The 22,023-nt window shown below is 36.3% G+C and overlaps 1 protein-coding gene across 2 annotated transcripts; it reads left to right on the top strand.

Annotated features, from left to right (window-relative positions):
• Nucleotides 1-1,024: 1,024 nt before the first annotated feature.
• On the top strand, nt 1,025-18,272 carry RBM45 (RNA binding motif protein 45). 2 transcript variants are annotated; one of them, XM_068968324.1, is made up of 10 exons: nt 1,025-1,415; nt 5,416-5,538; nt 7,393-7,519; nt 9,717-9,839; nt 10,594-10,773; nt 11,668-11,797; nt 11,973-12,057; nt 12,275-12,435; nt 14,678-14,878; nt 17,990-18,272. In XM_068968324.1, exons 1-9 carry the CDS (start codon nt 1,116-1,118, stop codon nt 14,868-14,870), a joined length of 1,422 nt encoding a protein of 473 aa, XP_068824425.1. In that variant the 5' UTR covers nt 1,025-1,115; the 3' UTR covers nt 14,871-14,878; nt 17,990-18,272. The 2 variants fall into 2 exon arrangements, with proteins under 2 accessions (XP_068824425.1, XP_068824424.1); XM_068968323.1 differs by having other exon boundaries at nt 12,272-12,435.
• The last annotated feature ends 3,751 nt before the right edge of the window (nt 18,273-22,023 follow it).

Here is a 22,023-nt window from a genome sequence, read left to right as displayed (position 1 = left end):
AAGGGTGGTGTCATCTGCATATCTGAGGTTATTGATATTTCTCCTGGCAATCTTGATTCCAGCTTGTGCTTCTTCCAGCCCAGCGTTTCTCATGATGTACTCTGCATAGAAGTTAAATAAGCAGGGTGACAATATACAGCCTTGACGTACTCTTTTTCCTATTTGGAACCAGTGCGTTGTTCCATGTCCAGTTCTAACTGTTGCTTCCTGACCTGCATACAGATTTCTCAGGAGGCAGGTCAGGTGGTCTGGTATTCCCACCTCTTTCAGAATTTTCCACAGTTTCTTGTGATCCACACAGTCAAAGGCTTTGGCATAGTCAGTAAAGCAGAAATAGATGTTTTTCTGGAACTCTCTTGGTTTTTCGATGATCCAGCAGATGTTGGCAATTTGATCTCTTGTTCCTCTGCCTTTTCTAAACCCAGCTTGAACATCTGGAAGTTCACGGTTCACATATTGCTGAAGCCTGGCTTGGAGAATTTTGAGCATTACTTTACTAGCGTGTGAGATGAGTGCAATTGTGCAGTAGTTTGAGCATTGTTTGGCATTGCCTTTCTTTGGAATTGGAATGAAAACTGACCTTTTCCAGTCCTGTGACCACTGCTGAGTTTTTCAAATTTGCTGGCCTATTGAGTGCAGCACTTTCACTGCATCATCTTTCAGGATTTGAAATAGCTCAACTGGAATTTAGTCCTATGGAGCTATTCTAGTGGGCTTACAACCAAGATGGCAGGTTTGGTGGAAGAGTCCATGGGTTGTAGAGGAAGGGTAGAACCAGCAACAGGAAATCTCTCCCACCAGACAGGGCTCTTCTAGCAACAGGGAACCAGGATCGCACGCCTTATGTGTGGGCCTTGGTTCCACGCAATTGGGTGCCTGGACTGCGTCGGGCTCCCCCGGGCCGCTAGGGCGCGCTGCAGGCTGCCCACCACCCCTTACCCCGGAAGCCGTCTCACTGCGCGTCCGGCCTGCGCCGGGAGCCAAAGTTTTCAGTCTTCCGGAAACGGACCCCGGACCGGCAACGGCTGGGTGTGGTGCGACGGTCGTGGCTGGCACGGCTGGAGCTAGGAGGAGTAAAGGGGTGCGAGCCTGGATTCCGCCCCGGGTGGAGCACCATGGACGAAGCGGGCAGCTGTGCAAGCGGCGGAGGCTTCCGCCCGGGCGTGGACAACCTGGACGAGCCGCCCAACAGCCGCATCTTCCTGGTGATCAGCAAGTACACTTCCGAGTCGGTGCTGAGGGAGCGCTTCTCGCCCTTTGGGGAAATCCAGGACATCTGGGTGGTGCGCGACAAGCACACCAAGGAGTCCAAGGGCATCGCCTTCGTCAAGTTTGCCCGCAGCTCGCAGGCCTGTAGGGCCATGGAGGAGATGCATGGCCAGTGCCTCACCCCCAGCGACACCAAGCCCATCAAGGTGCGGGTGCCCGGGACCGGGTGTCCCGGGTGGGGGGCGGGGCGGATGGGAGCGGTTTCGGGGTGCGGTAAGGGCAGTGCGTTCGCTCGCGGGAAGCACCTGGCATTCCGGGGTGAGGCGGGGGGAGGCCCACGTTGCAGAGGATTTCCTAGGACCTCCCTGCACGAAAATCTGCTAGAGGGTGCGGGAGATACGGGATGCGGAGAGAACACCCGCTTCCGGGTCGGACCAGGTATCTGCGGCTACTCGGGCTGCAGAGCTGCGGTGGCTGGGCCTTCCCCCGCTCCCGCCGTCACTAATTCAGCTCCCAACTCCGACCGGATCTGCTATGAGAACTTTTCTTACCCTCCTCTCTCAGACGTCTTGGTTTACCACGTATAAAAGTAGTTAACTCTACTTTTCCCCACATCGGTAAAGTGCTTAAGAACTTGAGAAAAGTAGGTTTAATTGTGGCCCTCTGAAGTTAGGCATTTTCCCAGTACCAAACACAAGTATACATGTATATAATATTTAAGTGCAGGTAATTAAAACTACTACTATTGCCTATTTATCACACTTATGTAAAAATTTGTAATTTTTTTACAAATTATTATAAATAAACCCCTTTGTGAAGGTATTAATGTCATAGGTTTTGTTGTCACTTCTCTTTGAAAACAGACCAAAATAAACAGCCTCAAAAAGAGCCAAGTCAAAATAACAAATAAACAAAAGGAAAACGAGCCATATCATGGTGATGATAGTGTAAATTGTGTTATTATTATATGCTTCTTGGCATACTCCTAATTCATTTTGAAAGTGAAAGTGAAGTCGCTCAGTCGTGTCCGACTTTTTGCGACCCTGTGAACTGCAGCCCAAAAGGCTCCTCTGTCCATGGGATTCTCCAGGCAAGAATACTGGAGTGTGTTGCCATTTCCTTCTCCAGGGGATCTTCCCAACCGAGGGATCGAACCCAGGTCTCCCGCATTGCAGGCAGACACTTGAACCTCTGAGCCACCAGGGAAGCCCATAAATTCATTTTGGTGGTATTTATATTTAGTTTCCACATCTAATTTATCTGTAAAATTAATATATTGCCACATGGCAGGAAGGGTGATTTTGAGGGTTATCTGATTTAATCTATCCTTTTAGCACAGGGCCTGGTACAAGATAAGCCCTCTTGTGCCATGTTTGTCCATAGCAACAGTCTCTTCCCTATACTTCCTTTAGTAGAAAACAGAGGAGCCGGGAAATGCCAACAACACATTAGACAATAGGCATTCTGCCACCTCCCACCTTCTGAACCGTCTGAAATAAGTCAAAACAGATCATCAATGGAGTTAAGTTTAAGGACACAGCATGTAAAATCGAGGGGACAAACTTTCTATAAAGAGTCAACAAATATTTTAGGCTTTATGAGTCACATACAGTCTCTGTCATACATTCTTTTTGTTTTTTAACAACCCTCAAAAAATTTAAAAGCAGTTCTTAGATTATGGACTATAGAAAAACAGGAAGTTGAAGTTTGTTGACTCCTGCGCTAGTTTGATAATTTTCATCTTCTTTCAATTATGATCTTAGCAGAGAGAATTTCTGTACTTTGAACATAACCACAGAGGTCTCCTGGGAAACTTTGCTAAATGCCCCAAATTTGAAACATAATGACCCCCTCTTGCCCTGACTAAATTCCTACAAGAGAAGTAAAAGTCTGAACACTACAATGTATCCTTCCCTTTTAGCCACAGAGAAATTAAATGGTTTCCAGAGATAAAGTTTAAATTTTGTTTGTCATATTGTGCACTCAGTTTCAGCCAGCAGGTTTTTGGACTACAGTGCTTAGCTGGACAATCTTCACTCTTCACAGCATTCACTGTCTTCCACTGCATTGTAGTGGGTTTTTTTGTTTTTGTTTTTTTTTCTGTTTCTCAGTATTTCCAGTTAAATTAATTCAGCTTCAGTTTTCTTCATGTACTTTGCTTTTGTAAAGTTTCAAAAGTCCTACAAGATAAATAAGAAAATTTTAATAACAGGATTACAGCCAGAAAGGATTGTGCAAATGAGAATCCTGTAAGTGATCAACTATATTATCTTGAGGAAAAGGGTAAAATCTAGAAAGTGGAAGAGTAAAATCTTAGGAGAAATCATCAAGTAGGTGGTTAATTATTATACATATCTACTTAGATATTGTCTCCTCTATCAGAAATTTGAAATGCTCCAATCTTCTAAAATTTAGAAATTTGTGATCTGATGGCAACTCCAGTCACAGAGTACTCGAGACTTTTTTCTCCTGATGTCTTCTCGTATACTTAAAGTTTCCCTATTTGTATTTCCCTTCAGACTGTCCATTACTTAATATATCCCCTGGACTAACCTTCTAGTGGGCTATTTCTGTGTTATTCAGTACTCTCTGCTCAATACCTTATACAGTGTTGGGCATATGGTACATTTCCTGAAGGAATAACGTGGAAGTAGACGCTCTCTAGGGATGTCTCCAGCTATATCTTGTAAGCAAGGGTCTACATCTCTGTGACAGCTGCTTTCCAAGCACATATAATGACCCTCTTTTTCAGGATTTCTAAAATGTTTATAAATTCTTTGGTTTTTTAGTTACTGCCTCCTACGCTGGAATTTCATAGGTTCAGGTTTTCCCCACTGAGTGGTGTACAGCCCCTCTTCAAAGACAGAAGAAGAAGACAGAAAAAATTCAAGGGCCCTGTATTATGGTGGTTTACATTAATTCTATTACATTTCTTCAAGTTATGAAAAATAAACATAGCCATTATGCTTGTAGCTCTATAAACAAATCCATAACCGTAGTTAGCACATTCTTCTAGAATAATGTAAAACCAAAAAGCAATACCACAAAGCAAATTGCACTCCAAATAATAACCTAATGTCACGGATGATATTTCAGTACGACTAAATCACTAATAGAGAAATAGAGCCTCAGTTCATTGTGTGCATTTTCTTGCTCACACAGGTCATTCAAGTGGTCACTGAGATGATCCAGAATATAGCTGGGTTCTCTTTTTTAAGGATTAATATTAGAAAGCAAACAAAAATATGGCCATCTAGACTTAAATCCAACTATATCGATATTAAACATAAACTGGCTCCTATTAAAAGTCAGGGATTGTCAGGATTTTTTTTTAAAGGCCAAACTAAGTGCTGTGTACAAGAGATGCAGTTTAAGTATAAAGATACATAGTGGTTGAAAGTATTGAATAAACATATAGAAAAAGCTGGTAAAAGGATAAGGAAAGCTGGTATGGTATCAGACAAAAATGGTCTTCAACAGGAAGAGTATGAACAGAATAATTCCCTAAAAATAAAAATAGCAGTCAAAAAGTACAAAATAATTCCAAATGTTTATGCAGCCAATAATAGAACTTCAGAATACATGAAGCATTATTAATAGAACTAAAAGGAGAAAAGATAAATGCATAATCATATTTTTACACTCAGTCTCTGATAGGGAATGAAGTATGTGTGACATTTTAGTAACACTGTTCATCAGCTATGTAACTGACGTTTATTGAACACTGCCCAGCAATCACAGAGTATACATGCTCTCTCAGTGCACTGCCTCTTGCTCTTGGTGTATGTGTGTGTTAGTCGCTCAGTCGTGTAGTCATGTCCTATTCTTTAAGATCCTGTGAACTGTAACTCACCAGGCTCCTCTGTCCATGGAATTCTCTAGGCAAAAATACTGGAGAGGGTTGCCATTCCCTTCTCTAGGAGATCTTCTCAACCCAGGGATTGAACCCAGGTCTCCCGCATTGTGGACAGATTAAGTACAAAAGGAAAAAAATTTTTGAAAAAAACATAATGTGATGATTAGTGTTATCTCATAAAAGGTGACTGCAATAAAATTTGCTTTAAAATGTTGTTTGATGAGATCCTACCACATTGTATTTAACCTAACATCAATCTTACACTAATAATGCAGTAAGCATTCTTAAGAAACAGAAAAACAGTTGCCTGATATTTCTGCATTTTTCTTTGGGTTTTGTTTGTTTCTTAGGTTTTCATTGCTCAGTCCAGATCATCTGGAAGTCACCGAGATGTTGAAGATGAAGAACTTACGAGAATATTTGTTATGATACCAAAGTCCTACACAGAAGAAGATCTACGGGAAAAATTTAAGGTGCTTCTAATAGCTGATGTTTGTGATAATTTACAATCTTAAATTGGTTGTACAATTACTAAATCTTATGTTGTTTTAGTTCGATCATTAGATTGGTGGTGGAGAATTAAATAACTTTTTAAGCCACTTATTTTGATCTAGTTTATAAATATTAAAACTAAAATAATTTTTTTGAAAATATATAAAACCTGGAAAATATTAGTGATGGTGTTTCTCCCCCATTTAGCAAAAATACAGATTCAGGACATTGAAATGTAAAGCTCAAGAGTTTTAAGTAAGGTCACATATGTAATTATGTGGTGGGGCCATTATTCATGCCCAGGCTGTCTGAATCCAGAATCTGCTGTTGGTCTTGAAAATTTCAAAGCACCCTCTTAACATTGCTCTCCATTGCCTCTCACAGAGGTGCATCAGGCAAGCCTGAGTGTATGAACTGTCCTATCTCACATTTATTGCAAGCTTGTGACGTGTTGATGTACTTATTCACAGAAAGGCTTATCCTTTATAGTTTATGTTTTAAAATTAGGCCTTTGAAGGAGTTATATTGAAAGAAAAAAAATTACCTATAGCTCTCACTTTAGCTACTTTAGTCAGTGAAAGTTATTAGCTATTGTAGTCAGTGAAATTTGGAGACGACTTAAAGTCTCTTTTTAGCCATTGAATTTTATATCCAGTGATACACTTTCACAAAAACTATTTCAAAAGCAATTTTAAAATTGTCTTTTGAGTTGTAATTTTTTATTATTTTTCAGTACCTTCCCAAGTACTTGTGGGCAACAAGCAAGAAAGAAAACAAGTAATAAAAAGTAATTTTAAAACTTCCTCTGTCCTACCCAAATGAGGATTGAATAAAATACTTCAAAAATAGCAAATACTAAATATGTATACTCCATATTTTCTCCAATAGTAAGGAAAAAGTTCATACATTATAAACTTAACAAATTTTTATCCTTTTCTAAGTGAACACATGGCATTTTTATCTACATATAGTAAAGTTACAATTGATATCTATAAAATAAATAATAAACAGGATTTATATCCTGTATTTCTTCCAACATTAAAAGTAAACATTTACCACATATTTCTCACATAGAGTATTAACTTCTGAGTGAACCAGTATATTTTAAAGATGTACTTTGAGAAGCACTGCTTTAAAAGAATACATAATGATTTATTTATGTTTATGTTAAAAGGCAGATAAATAATTATAGATAATATTTACTGAGTGTCGACTATGTCCCAGACCCTGTATAGGCACTTTAGGTGTATTTGTTCTTCTAACCCTGAAAACAACCCTCTGGGTAGGTACAGCTATTAGCCCCATTTACCATGTAAGGAGACGGGCCAAGAGAGGGCAACTCAACTGCCCAGTATTTAAGTGGCTGAACCAAGATTTGAGTAAAGGCGATTCCAGTCCGGAGTCTCTGCTTAACCACCCCTGAGTAAGGCTTTGAAGCTATCCAGACCATGAACATATTCTTACTCTACCTCCTTGACTTCGGCAAGTAATTTGATTTCTCTAAGGCCCAGTGTCTGTGAGATAAGCAGTGTAACACATATATCCTTGAAGGACTGTTGTAGCAATAAAGTGATGTGTGTAAAGCAAATGTTCAGTAAATAAAAAGCATCATTATTTTGGTTATGTTATTATTTGGTTTTTATCATCATTAAGATTATTTTTCGAGCACCTTATTAGTTTGTGACATACTTATTCCATTGTTAAAAATAGCTGTAAATTCTATTTTCTTTTTTGAGCAAGCAAGAAGATCAGTAAACAAATTTTAAGTTAGTTCTGAAATCTGTTTCGTTTATTAATCTTGACTCCTCTAAGATCATTTCTTTTAACTCTCATAGGTGTTTGGAGATATCGAGTATTGCAGCATTATTAAGAATAAAGTAACTGGAGAAAGTAAAGGCTTGGGCTATGTTCGGTACTTAAAACCATCACAAGCTGCCCAAGCAATAGAAAACTGTGATCGAAGTAAGAATGTGTTCATTTACCATTGTTATTTGAGAAAGTTCTAATCTAATTATCTTAATAGTGGTTTGTGCTAATAGCCATATCTGCTAATTCAATCTCAGCAATGGTAATTTATATATAGTCTTAGGATGAAAAATATTTGGAGGTTATTATTAAGCGTTCATTGAGGCACTGTCTTGAAAAATATGAGCAATTGCATTAACTCATTAAGTGAAAATGCTGTTGTCCTAGTTTCATTAGTATTTCCATAGGGTTTTAGGGTTTTTTAAATTATTTTAGAATTTTAAGTATTAAAAACATTGACCAACCCTTTCAGGTTGGGGTTTTTTTTTTTTTTTTATATTTATTCTTTGTATTTTAAAGAAATTCAAGTAGTCTGTAATATTTGTTCATGTATGACTTAAACCCTAAATAGAAGTAAGTATACTAATAAACATAATTAATAAAGATAGGATTTTTAAGGTTTGCTAACTTTGGAAAGTAAATGCACATTGGGTTAATTTCAAGCTAGAGTGACATTACTGTTACTGGTGTACATTCTGAAGAATTAGAATTTTAGAGACCAAGGGAAATATTCTTTGTTGTCATACTTCTGATTATATTGAGCTTTAGAAATAAGATGTAGAATATTTATTTCAGTTAGTGGGTTTCAGGATATTATAAAATAAAGACATACTGGAAATGATTATTGTTAATCAGTAGAACGCTTAGATAATCTTAAGTTACACACCAAAATTTTCTCTCAGATCCTTCTAAATTTATCAGTCAGCCAGCATTAACTGAGTATCTGTGGTATATTCATCAATATAACTAGAGGGATGCAAGTGGAATTTATATAGCAACCCTGACATTTAAGGAATTTATAGCTATAAATTTAATAGCCATGAATTAAAATTTATAGCTGTAAATTATCTTGGATAGCCAAGATCTAATAGGCAAAAAATAGTTGAAGAGTTAATGGGATTTTTTTAAGCTCTTTGAAAGCAAGGTATATGTATGTCTTTACTTATCAGTTTCTGTCACCCTGAGTACCTAGTACTACTGTTAGTAGTACTCAGTATAGTGGTGAGCCCTCAGTTAAGACTTACTGAGATCTCTAGCAAAGATTTTGTCATTTAGAGTAGTCTCAATAAAAATATGCCAAATGAAAAAGTGTTCAAACGTGTGTGATATTGCCCATCAGTGGTGAAAACCAAGTGCACCGGTACAGCACGAAAACACATCCGGAGTAGGATTTGCACCTAGTGTAGAGGAGCCAGGGCAGATGATGAGAGCAACGTCAGTAAACACATGAAATATCTAGAAACGAATGTCTTTGCCTAATAGTGTGAAGGCAACAATCTGAGTAAACCTTATTATTCCTGTTGAGAAAGTAATCTAGGTACATTTGGACCGTATATGGGAGGTTATGAAAAGCTCAAGCTTTGTCCACATTAGAATTTCCCTTGAAGATTGCTTCAAGAGAAGAAAAATAGCAAAAACTATTTCAGGATCTTTGATCTAAACACTGTATCAAGAGTGAATTTCCAGAGAGAGAATTCAAAGAGGCTGGCTTTATCCTTTTTGGAACCACTGAATAATATGGTGAAAGCTGTGAACCTTCTCCCTTTGAAATACGCCACGTGCACATACACACAAAGCTCATTTTTGGACACCTAGTTAAAACTCTTAACCCAGAGACAAATAGATCAGTCAAAGGATTGTTGTAATTAATTGAAGAGAATGTAATTTTAAAACAGAGGCAGGGAAATTGGAGTAAAACGTAGCATCCTCTAAGTACATTTCAAAGGAAGAATGTTGATGGCATTTGGGTGTGCAGAAGCGCTGTTAGGTTTTGATGTTGAGAAGCCTGAGGGAATGATGATGTCATGTGTAGTAGGGATTGATTGATCAATGAATGAATGACTGTGATTGATATCATCTGTAGTGGGGATCGATCGATTGATTGGAAAGGATAGCATACAATCGCTGATCTTTCATGTCTCTATTGACCCATAATTTGGGATTCTTGCTGTTTCTCATTTACTCTTCGCTGTCTTTCCAAAATACGAAAAAATAGGTAGGTCTGGTGGAGATGGTTGTTGGTATAGATTTTTTTATACAATTATAAAACTAAATCAAGCAGTAGCAGTCGAGTATATTTATAAGTGTGCTAAATTTGCTATAAACTTTGAAATTCATAGATTGTCTTTTTCAGGTTATAGGGCAATCTTGGCTGAACCTAAAAATAAAGCATCTGAATCCTCAGAGCAAGATTATTATAGTAATATGAGGCAGGAGACTTTGGGACATGAACCTAGGGTAAATATGTTTTCATTTGGTAAGTAGGCTATCTTTACTTTAATGGTATGAGTAGTAAATATTCAGTCTGATTTGGAGGGTTTTTTTAATATTCTTTTATCAGCAGTCTAAATCTCACACAGTACATAAGAGAATTTATAGGGGTTTTTTAAAGTTGGTCATGATCCCTAATGTCCTTATTATTTAACGTTTCTTTTATTTCCAGTTAAGGTTTTTTATGGCTAGTTTTGCATTGCCTAAGTGTTAAACTATGTCACTGCCATTATGTGAGGGTGAGTTGCTGCTTATAAGTAGCTGATCAAGAAGTATGGAAAACATACATAGCTATCCCCTCAGTGTGAATCCTAAAATTTTATCCCTAAATTACTGATGCTTTAAAAGTAGGGTTAGAGAAAGGAGAGGAATGACAAAAGTAAACGTTAAAAAAGGGGGGGAAATGTACGATGATAGTAAGACCTGTAACTGTTACTTGGCATAAACTTCCTTTTAGGTGAAACACTTGCCATATTTTGCAGTTTTGCATAGTTCCTGTGAAATTAGACTACACATTTCTGCTTACATTTTTGAATAGAGGCGAGGAAATGGGGAGAGTTGTCTGTTTTCCTATCCTGTCTCTCCCGATAGTGCTGATGACCAGCATATTACAGAAAACAGTGCCTTTGATCAATGCAGAGCACTCAGTGACAGTTCATTTTATTTTCTAGTACTTAAAATGTTAAGTAAATCTTTGAATAGAAATGTAAAGATTTGCTTTTTTTTCTGTATTGCTGGAGAACAACAATCTGAATTTTCAAGTTTTGACAAGAATGACAACAGAGGCCAGGAAGCTATCTCCAAACGCCTGTCAGTTGTATCAAGAGTTCCTTTTACTGAAGAGCAGCTTTTCAGCATTTTTGATATAGTACCAGGCTTGGAATACTGTGAAGTCCAACGAGATCCTTATTCTAATTATGGTAAAATAATGTCTTTATTGTTTGTAAATGTACTGTAGTTTGTTAAAATGGCTTTTCTCCAGTAGCACTTTTTGAAATTTTTTATTGGAGTACAGTTGATTTACAATGTTGTATTAGATTTAGGTGTACAGTAAAGTGAATCAGTTATACATACACCTATATCCACCCTTTTTTTAGATTCTTTTCCCATATAGGTCACTATAATAGAGTACTGAGTAGAGTTCCCTGTGCTATACAGTAGGTCCTTAATAGCTATCTGTTTTATATATAGTAGTGTTATACGTCAATCCCAATCTCCCAGTTTATCCTCATCCCCCAAAAAAAGCTCCTCAAAAGAATGTGAAATATGTGAGTCTGATCTGAACCCTCTATTCCCATACATTTATCACTTTTTCTATCTATATCGTTTCAGCTGCCAAGATGACTGTATATTCTTTTCATATATCACTTCTCATTTCATTTCCTACTCAGTATGATAGGGAAAATTTTAGAATTTTGAAGTTTATTTCATAGAATTGAAATGTTAAGAAAAATTAGTTGGTTTTTAAGGTGTATCTCTGTCATACAGAAAAGCCAGTATCTTTAAATTCTTTGGACAGAACTTAAGCTAATGATTGTTTTTTTTAAAAAATACCATATTCATGTTTTTACGAAAATCTGGTCCATATTTTGCTTTATAGGAACACGACTGTTGAACACATGTATCAAATAATTTTGTTTTCTGACTGTTGAACACATGTATCAAATAATTTTGTTTTCTGATACATTTGATTATATATTATTAATGTTGTGATATTAGTGTCTTTCTATGTTGTTTTACTTTGTGACAGCACAGACTCTAGGTATTCAATCTGCTTTCTTTTTAATTCCCATATATTCTCTGCTTTGTTCTAGGTCATGGAGTGGTTCAGTATTTTAATGTAGCATCAGCTATTTACGCAAAATACAAGTTACATGGATTTCAGTACCCTCCTGGGAATCGGATAGGTGTCTCCTTCATTGATGATGGGAGCAATGCAACAGAGTAAGTACCATCCCAGGAGCTAGTCTGAAGCCAAGCTTTGGGTGTGCGTGCCATGACTGGGAGAATAAAAGTAGAAACAGTTTACCTCTCAGGTGAGGAAGTTACGCAAAGCAAGTTATTATTGAGAGACTTGAGTATTTCTCGTTTTCTGTAAGTTACCTGTTCTTATCTCCAGTCTCCTTAGAAAAATGGCAACGCAGATGGTAGCTGCACAGCTTGCATCAATGGTGTGGAATAACGCAAGCCAGCAGCAATTTCTGGTAAGTAGGTGAGAATTTAACCTTACAGTACACCATTAGGGTATAAAATAAATGTCGCCTCTGTTTATTACCTGTGTAAGAAAATGTTCAGAGATATAGTGAAAGACCACATAGGTGCCATGATAACACATCTGTTTTCAGCTCTTGACTTATTATAAAATCCCTAAAGTGCAGTTTTTTCTTTTTTCTCATTTTGAACCTAATTCTTGAACAGCAGTTTGGAGGAAGTTCTGGATCACAGCTGCCTCAAATCCAAACGGATGTCGCACTACCGTCATGCAAAAAAAAAGCTCCTCCTGACACTCCCGTGAAGGAAAGACTTTTTATTGTGTTTAATCCACATCCTTTGCCTCTAGATGTACTAGAGGATATATTCTGGTAAGATTTCAGTTCCATAGAGTTACATTTTATTTTATTTTACCTTACTATTTAAAACTTTAAAAAACTTTTTGGTTACGCAGCACATAGGATCTTAGTTCCCCAATGAAGGACCAAACCCACACCTTCATTGGAAGTGCAGAGTCATCCCAGGACTTCCCTGGTGGTCCACTGATTAAGACACTGTGCTGTATTGCAAGGCATGGAGGCTCGTTCCCTGGTGCGGAACTAAGATCCCATATGCTATGTGTAGAGCAGCCAAAAAAAATTTTTTTTTAATTTTAATAAATATTTTAAAATAAAATAATTTATTTAAACTAGACATTAAGCATTCTTGCAATCGGGAAATTTCCTGTGTCCAGTACCTCTCAGGTGGAGATGATTTGTTCTGTGGTTTTAAAAAGTCTGTGGTTTTATATCACCTTTAAAAATACATAGTTATCTCCTTTTCTCTATTATTTATATGTCTTAAGTCCCCACGCAGAATTTCCTTTTATTTTGTTTTGAAGACATAAAACATATAGTATTGTTTTGTAAATTACATACATAGAATGAACAAGTCATTTGTTTCTTGATAGAAAATACATGTGTATAGATCTGGCCAATAGAATTCTTTTCCTTTTCCTTTTCCTTTGCAGTTATAATTCAACTGAACAATGATTATTAAGCATCTTCTATTTTGTTAGCATGCTATTGGATCCTTAAGGATAATATAATTACATTGAGTAAAAAATTACTTGATTATAATGCTTGCTATTATATATAATAAGTACTCAAAAGGGGAAGACACTTGTTTCCAGTATAACTTCTTTAACCTTAACATTTTCTTTTTGATCTTTTCCTATTTGCCTTACAACATTAGTGAATTAAAAGATAGATAGAAAACTTGTTAGAGTTTCACAAAATATCAGCAATGTGGTTCAAGTGTTTTGATTTTTATTTAACTAATTTATTCTGTTTCTTTTTTGAACCTCTCTTCTGTACCTACTAAGTGCCAGAGACATTGTGTAAACATTATATCAATATTATGTAAACAAGACATAATAGTTCTTGTCCTCTTAGAACTGATCACATGTAAGAGACAGATAAGTGAATAGGAAATTACAACCTAGAGAGGTTAGTGTTGTGAAAAGGAATGTTCAGGCTATGAAATATATGGGAGGGGCAACAGCTATAGAAAGTCAGTGAATGCTTCTTGAAAGAAGAAAAGATTCTTTGGAGGATATAAATAATTTAGCCAAGGAAGAAACTTGGGCATGTGGGTGGTTATTCTGCCAGAGAGAACATGAATTATAGGATTTAAGAGACTGAGGAAAGATGAAGCAGGGAGAGTTCAAGGACCCAGGTCAAGAAAGGCCCACAAGCTGTTAGGGAGTTTATCCTTTCTCTGGAGGCATAAAGAGCTGCCAGAGGGACTGTGTGGGAGGAAATGATCCTATTTGTGTTTTAGAAAAATCACTTAGAAGACAGGGTAGAGGATGAGTTGGAGAGGGGTAAGCCCAGGATGCAGGGAAACTAGTGAAGAAGGTATCTGTTATTGTTTTTGTTCAGTTGCCCAGTCCGAATCTTTGCAGCCCCACGGACTGCCACACACCAGGCTTCCCAGTCCTTCACCATCTCCTGGAGCTTACTTATACTCATGTCCATTGAGTACGTGATGCTATCCAACCATCTCATCCTCTGTTGTCCCCTTCTCCTCTTGCCTTCTGTCTTTCCCAGCATCGAGGTCTTTAGAGTGAGTCAGCTCTTCGCATCAGGTGGGCAAAGTATTGGAGTTCCACTTCAGCATCAGTCCTTCCGATGAATATTCAGGACTGATTTCCTTTAGGATGGACTAGTTGGATCTCCTTGCTGTACAAAGGACTCAAGAGTCTTTTTAGCACCACAGTTCAAAAGCATCAATTCTTTGGTGCTCAGCTTTATGGTCCCACTCTCACATCCGTACATGACTACTGGAAAAACCATAGCTTTGACTATACAGACCTTTGTCGAAGAAGGTATTAGAATAAACTAAGAAAAAGATAATGATGCTCAGAGTGAGGAAAAAGACCTGAATAAGAGTGAAGAGAAATTAACTGATAGAGGAAATGTTTAACAAGAAAGATTGACACATACTAGAGATTGGATGTGGGGAAAGGAGTGGAAAAGGAGTCCAGAACGGATCCTAACTTTTAGACCTGGGCATATATGCTTATCAGTTTCAGTTGATCTCTCTCTCTTTTTTTTTTTTTTTTACTTTCAGTCGTTTTGGTAACCTGATTGAAGTTTACCTTGTGTCAGGAAAAAATGTGGGGTATGCCAAGTATGCTGATAGACTAAGTGCTAATGATGCCATTGCCACTTTACATGGCAAGATCCTGAATGGAGTCAGACTCAAAGTTATGTTGGCAGACTCCCCAAGAGAAGAATCTAACAAACGGCAAAGAACTTACTGATTCTTTAGGTAAGGTCTTTATCATATAAATTCTAAAACACATTGGCTAAATAGTATAATGAAAGAAATATATAGAGAATTTCTTTTTAAGGATTTAGAAGTTGTTGGTTAAAAACACTGTGACTTAAAAGTTTGCTGATAATTTTTACAATATATTTTTTAAACTTGGACTTTTTACACTTTAAAAAAAATGTCTTTTATGTATACAGGGAGAATGTTTTTGTCCTTCTGTGAAATAAAATCAGATTTCAGTTTAGAAAATTAAATAGTACTTGTGTATGTGTGTGAATGTCTTAGCTATTAAGAATTGGACTTCACGGTATGGTTACATAAACTTTAAAATTAGAAGACTTCTAAAGATTTTTTTAGCTAACATCTGAAGTTATCAATTAAGGTAATTTATGACAGTCTTGGAGAAGGGCATGACAAACCACTCTAATATTCTTGCCTGAAGAGACCCACAGACACAGGAGCCTGATGGGCTACAGTCCGTGGGATCATAGAGAGTCGGACATGATGAAGTGACTTAGCGTGCACATGACAGTCTTTATAAAGTATGTCTTGACAGGCATTAGTGAAATGCCTAAAAAGCAATATCTAATACAGTTGACCCTTGAACAACGCAAGTTTGAACTGCCTGGGTCCACTGTGGACATGTGGATGTTTTCAGTAGTAAGTAATACAATTTACTGAGGTTGGTTGGGTCCAGGGTTGGTTGAATTTGTGGACGTAGAACTGTGGGTATGAAATATGCACATTTATAAAAGGGTTCATGATAAATAATATGCAGATTTTCAACTGTGTAGAGGGTCACCACACCTAATGTCAACATTGTTCAAGAGTCAATTATAATGCATCTTTTTGGACCTAAATGGTATTTTTCTGGACTCATATTTGTGAATAAGTACATTAAAAGTACACATTCTGAAATAAGTGCATTAAAACTACACATTCATGTACATATGTGTATTTTCAAAAATAACCTTGATGTTTACCAAAAACTCTTGTCAATTATACATAATGCCACATACAACCTTATGAATGCCTTTTTTTTTTTTACTATTAAGAAGTCAAACCTAAATTTCTATATACAGGACAGTTCACATCTCCACAGTTTGGGGAAACATTGTTAAAAGTTACCATTGTTCAACTCTTTCACTTTTTTATTCTGAAAATGAATTTTGAGTTTCTGGGGAAGCTGAGTGCTTCCCTGTTCCCACACACACACACCTGCTTCCAAAGTCCACTGCTGGTCAAACTGCAGCAGGTGGTAAGCACATCCGATTCAGTTTGAAGTTACTGGCTCAAAAACAAGTTTTCTTTTCTAACCAATTATGAGAAATGGCGAGTATCAGAATGAATTGTCTCTGTCCTTACTGCAGATGACTTTTCCTTGGATGAAGCAAGTCACATGATTACTTCCTCCTTGCAGAAGGCACTTGTTGATAGGAAGTGCCCTCGGGCCATTATGAATATCTCAATTTAGAAATATTTTCAAATGTTACATAATCCACTCCCATTACTTCATACAGTGTAGAAATATTAAATTTGCCAGTGAAAAAGAATTAACAAGTCTTTCTTAAAGCAGTTTTTTGTCTTTACAAATAAAATGTTAAGAACTGAATTCGCTTTAGACGAGCTTCTAAAATAGCATGCAAACCTGCTTATTCATGTCTGTGAGTCTTTCAAAATATAGGTAGTAATTCTTGCTCTTATTCAAAGAATCTTTGTCCTTAAAAGAGGACAATACTAACTTCTTAATATGGGGAAAATATATAAATTACTCCTGTGAGTGAGCCTTTTATGAAATAATTATTTATATAGTATAGAGAATATTAGACTTAAAATCAGAAGATCTGGAATTGGGATTCCAGCTCTGACACTTAACAGTGATTTGGCAGTTATCTTTACCTTTCTGAGGCTGAGTTTCTCCACAGGATTATTGAGAGAAAATGAGTTGGCAAAATTCCTTATAAAACAAAATTTTTAAATACTTTGCAAATGTGAGCTAAAACTGATGCACTGATGACGTCATTGAAACTTTTTATGTCAGCTCATCAAAAATGGTCAGAAATTGAGTTTAATGGTACAAAACCACCTGGCTTTGAGAATGAAGCTTTAAAATAACATGTTTAAGTGTTATACTTCATCCAATTCCTTGATTAGAAGAAGTGTGTCTTCTTCAGCATGACTAGTCATGAAATACAAATCTGTCCTTTTTCCCTTTGTTGAGTGGTTATACGTATTCAGGGCAAAGATATGGTAGGGTCAGGTGAGTTGAAAATGGTAGGACATAATGAACTGTATTGGTTTTAAATGTCTTCTAGTTGCAACATGGCTTTTTAATTTATTTTTGCTTTGAATCCTCATTTACTGTGGATTTCATAATGAAATTAGTCTCTGAGAAATAAGCCTAAGATTAACTGAATTGTGCCTAGGAAATCGGAGAAGAAACTGGTCTAAGAATATCACTTTGAAAGTTGTTGAGTTCTATTTTGAGATAGATCTGATGTGCAAAATATGTTTCTCTTTCTATTTGAGGAAAACTCGAATTTTAGTATTCCTAGAGCATCCTGATCTGTGTGTATGTGTGTTTTTATAGGTCCATTTCCTTCTGTTTTTAATCATATAAAACAGTTTGTACAACTATTGCTTTTTTCACTTCCTCTGTTTTGTATCCTGACATACTGTTTTGAGGGAAATCCCTCTGAACTTTATCCTTGTTTCTCAGTTATGATTGAACAATTATGGTTAATTGAGTTCAGCCACCTAAAAGAACAAAATATTTTAGCATACATACTCTAGTTGGACTCATGGTTAAGAAGACAAATACAAGCACCCACTCAGTCAGCCTGGTGTGTAGGGATAAAACCCAAAGCTGTCATCCTCAAATCATACATGATTTTTGTATGCATTTTCCCTCCAAAAATTCAGTACCCACTTGCATCATCCTTCTCAGTAAGTTTGGTTTTGCTTATTTGGGGGCATCTGTGATTAAGTAAGCAGATAATATTGGGTGTATTGAAATAAGGGAACAACTAACATTGTAAGAATACTATATACAACAGCTCTTTCCTTTCAGGTGATGATTTTCATACTTGTGTTGTGTTCTTTCTGCAGAACAAAGACTAAATAATGACATAATCCTCAGCTGACTGACTGAAAATGTGACTGGACGCACTCCCTGTGGACAGTTGACGGCTTTTTTTTTCAAATACCTGATAGTTTGTACGCAGCGTTGTTTTGTCTGGGGAGTAAGATTGTTGACATGTGTTTTTCAACCACACATTAATGCTAAAACTAATATAGTAGTTGTTTCTTAGAGTAATATGTTGTTACGTGTGGCAGAAATAAAGTTTTCTTTGGTTAACTAAATCATGCCTTATTTATGTCAAAGATAAGAATGAGAAAAACTTAATAGGCAGTGTTTAGAAATTTGTTAAATGACATTTCATTGATTTTGAGATGCACATTTTTTCACATTTTTACACTTCTGAAATTGGAAATATTTTGATATCAATCAGTAAATAATTGACAGCCCTTTTTTTTTTTTCTTTCTCTCTTAGTGGAACATAAAGGTGCTTTCTTCAGTCAGTTGCATCTTAGATTCAATGAAATATGGTAATTGCTACTCACTCTATACATGTAGATTGGCTCCTTACACTTACTCTGAAGCAAGGGCTAAAAGACATATCATTAGAAATATTTTTATACTTTTTTTGTAGTTATACCAGAATACTTTGTTGGTAATGTTGTACAGATCTTTTAAGATTTTAGATTTTAAGATTTACAGCAGTTTAGGCGATAAGGAAAAATTTTAAGTTATTGTTGATAGTAAGTTTAAATAAATACCAGTGGCTTTGGTAAGTGGACATTTTTCCTCTATAAATATAAAATGTAATGGCTGCTCCAAAAATACGACCTATAAGCAATTTTCAGAACAAACTATGATAGGAAGAACAGTCGTTTCAAAAAAAGATTAAAAATTAGGAACTTATTCTGCTTCTATTTTGAAAATCCAAGAAAAAAATTTTATCTTCTCTTGAGATGAATGATACATATCATAAAGGTATAAAGTTGAGAGTTTGGCATCTTAAAAAAGACATTAAGTGGTATACAGTTGTTAAATACCACTTAATTGGTTCCTCATGCATCTTACATCCTGAGTTAAAAACAGTGAAAAGATTAAATTCACTAAGCATAATAATGTATTTCCTACTTGGACATCTCTCTGTTAAAAACTTAAAATCCTTTTTTTGAATCAGTAATTTTAACAAATTTAGATAAGAAAATATCCTGTCTTATCTTCCCAGGCAAGAGTTACTGAACAAGAATTGAGCCAAGTATCTTTCTGTTAGCCAAAGGCCATATTTTAAAAAGAAAGCCAATGATGTCTTTAGAAATGAAAAACTTCCGAAGAGAGTTAGGGATTAATTACCAATAGATTATTCATCCCAAACTCATTACTGCACGTGTAGTTCCATTTTCACAGATTAGAATTAAATTGTGTCTTGAAGTTTATCTAGCTCTACCACTCGATTAATGCTTGAATTCTCCCCCAGATATTCCTGCCAGATGGTTAATCTAAATAAAAATAGGAAGCTCCCTACTGCCTGAGTCCATTGCATGTTTGGTTAATCCTCATAATTGACATAAAACCTGATTTCTTGCTCTTTTACTTATTCACATGGGAGCTATCATATACCCTCCAGCCCTCCAAGTTTTCTGTTCTTCATTTAAGGTGAGATAGCCAGTTCCAGCCGGAGAAGGCAATGGCATCCCACTCCAGTACTCTTGCCTGGAAAATCCCATGGACAGAGGAGCCTGGTAGGCTGCAGTCCATGGGGTCACAAAGAGTTGGACACGACTGAGTGACTTCACTTTCACTTTTCACTTTCATGCACTGGAGAAGGAAATGGCAACCCACTCCAGTGTTCTTGCCTGGAGAATCCAGGAACAGGGGAGCCTGGTGGGCTGCTGTCTATGGGGTCGCACAGAGTTGGACACGACTGAAGCGACTTAGGAGCAGCAGCCAGTTCCAGCAAACAGTCATGATTTCAGTAAGATGCCTTGTCTACTTTGAGTTCTTCATATAAATTCTTAAAAAAATAAAAAAGGTATAATAGTTCTCTGCCTGCAAAACACTTCATTGCTTTTGCAGTGTGACTTTCTCTTGCACTTTCTCTCCCGATTGCATTCCTCAGTGAATAATTGTTGCTTTGGCTTCCATGTACATTTAATCTTAATCCTCTCAAACGTTTAGCCTTATTGCCACTTCCCTGTCTCTTGCAGTTGATGCCTAAAAATTTAAAAGCCAGAATGTCACATTTTTCTTAAAATAAGGAAATTCTAGAACCTAAAAAATAGCATTTAATAATCTAGTGCTTATGTCTTCACCTAAATGTTTACTTCTCAATTGCACTTTTGGTATAAGAATAAAATGTATAGACATTTTGATACCATGCATATGTCGGTTACTAAAATTGCTAACATAGTGTGGGTTTTATTAGTTTTTTTTTAATTTCAAAGAAAATGCTAAGCAATATAGATCAATAAACTTCTCTTTCAAATATATGGTTTGCATAATAAATAACATTTAAAATAAATCCTGATCAGACTTTTTTGTAAATTCATCGTCAGATCTTTTATGGTCGATCACATACTGAAAGCAGCTCTCACTCAGATTTGCTGCTTCTAGAGGTCATGTTCCAAACTATGTTCCTTGAAACACTATTGTCTTGAAAGAAGTCAATAAGTATTTCTTTTGGAAAGAAATTTTCATGGTCCAGTATATTTAGGAAGCGTTCAGTTGTTATTAGTTCACAGGTTTTTTTGACCATGAAGCTTCCAGAGCCTTTAATTTGCTGGTGTACCCCAGCCCTGTAACTCTAAAAAAGACCATAGTTTGCACTGTGAATTAAGTGTTTTTAGAGGCATACTACAAACAGGGCATTAGTATTAGAAGGAGTAATTTTTAGGCAAGATTCTCCTGGAATATAAACTATTTTTTATTCATATAGTATGGTGTGGTTTTATTTACAAGCTTTTTTTAAACTTTTTTCCAACCCTAGATTAAAAATCAATACAAAATACTAAGGGAATTATTACTCGAAAATTTTACCCTTCTCAGAAATGTGTTCTCAACTTACTCAATATTAATGAACAGAAAATAGAAATGAGAGACCTTACCACTAGGTGGTGGTAAAATTGCCACTCAGAAAGTGCAGCGTTCCAGTGGTATCTAAGGTACTGAGCCTGACGTGCTAGAATTTGTATTGTCTAGAGTGGTGGTCCTTAAACTTTAGTGTCTACAAGAGTCACTTCAGGTGTTTGTTTAGAATGCAGGTACACTGATTTTGTTAGGTTTGAGTTGGGTTTTTTGACAAGGTCTCTGAGTGACTCTGCGCCATTGGCATTGACTTTGTGGTATACTGACCTAAAGAGATTCCATATTTGGACCTTAGGTTGGACTATTGTAAAAGTAAGACACTGAGAAGTTGCCAAGTTGTTTACCTCGAGCATTTTTTAGAATTAAGCATTTGCTTTCCCTCAATTTATTATCAATAAATATGGATTACCATAAGAAATTGAAAAACATAAGCCATCTCACAAAATGTCAGGCCAGCTTTTTCCTCTTGGCAGATGTTTTTCAATGTTTCTGAAGGATGGTAATTATTTGCTTTATGTCATTCAAAGCTTCTACCTAATTTTATTTTCTATTTACATTTATTTTGAAGTGAATTATGTTAATAAGTGAATCAGATTTTGGCTCTGAAGAACTTCCTAAATCTGTGTCATTCTTTTTAAATGGCAAAGAGCTTGAAGGTGATATCATCAGTATGTAAAAAATTGAAGTAGAAAAATCACAAGGGTACAGAAATCATGTCTGCATATGTGTGTATTACTACAGTCCTAAAGTGAATCTTACAAAATGAATGTTTTTTGGTGCACCTCAAAAATCTTTTGATACGTTAAGTGCAGTTTACCTGTCAATAACTTCTTATGAACACATAAAGCAAAATATCAGTAAAGGCAGAAACAAGTGAAATATTTATATAGCCTTTTCACCCAGCAATACAACCACATGCAAGTTTTATTTCTTCCATATGTGAGTGGTAAGCTCTAATAAAAGTCATGGCTGTTATTTTTACATA

Source organism: Capricornis sumatraensis, chromosome 3 (assembly GCF_032405125.1).
Source record: "Capricornis sumatraensis isolate serow.1 chromosome 3, serow.2, whole genome shotgun sequence".
Classification (NCBI taxonomy): Eukaryota; Metazoa; Chordata; class Mammalia; order Artiodactyla; family Bovidae; genus Capricornis; species Capricornis sumatraensis.
This window is presented reverse-complemented; position numbering and strand designations above follow the sequence as displayed.

Coding starts and splice junctions, on each gene's coding strand:
- RBM45 (XM_068968323.1), top strand. CDS start 1,116: ATGGACGAAGCGGGCAGCTGTGCAAGCGGCGGAGGCTTCCGCCCGGGC. Junction 12,058..12,271: donor CAAGCCAGCAGCAATTTCTG/GTAAGTAGGTGA, acceptor ATTCTTGAACAG/CAGTTTGGAGGAAGTTCTGG. Junction 12,436..14,677: donor GTACTAGAGGATATATTCTG/GTAAGATTTCAG, acceptor TTTTACTTTCAG/TCGTTTTGGTAACCTGATTG.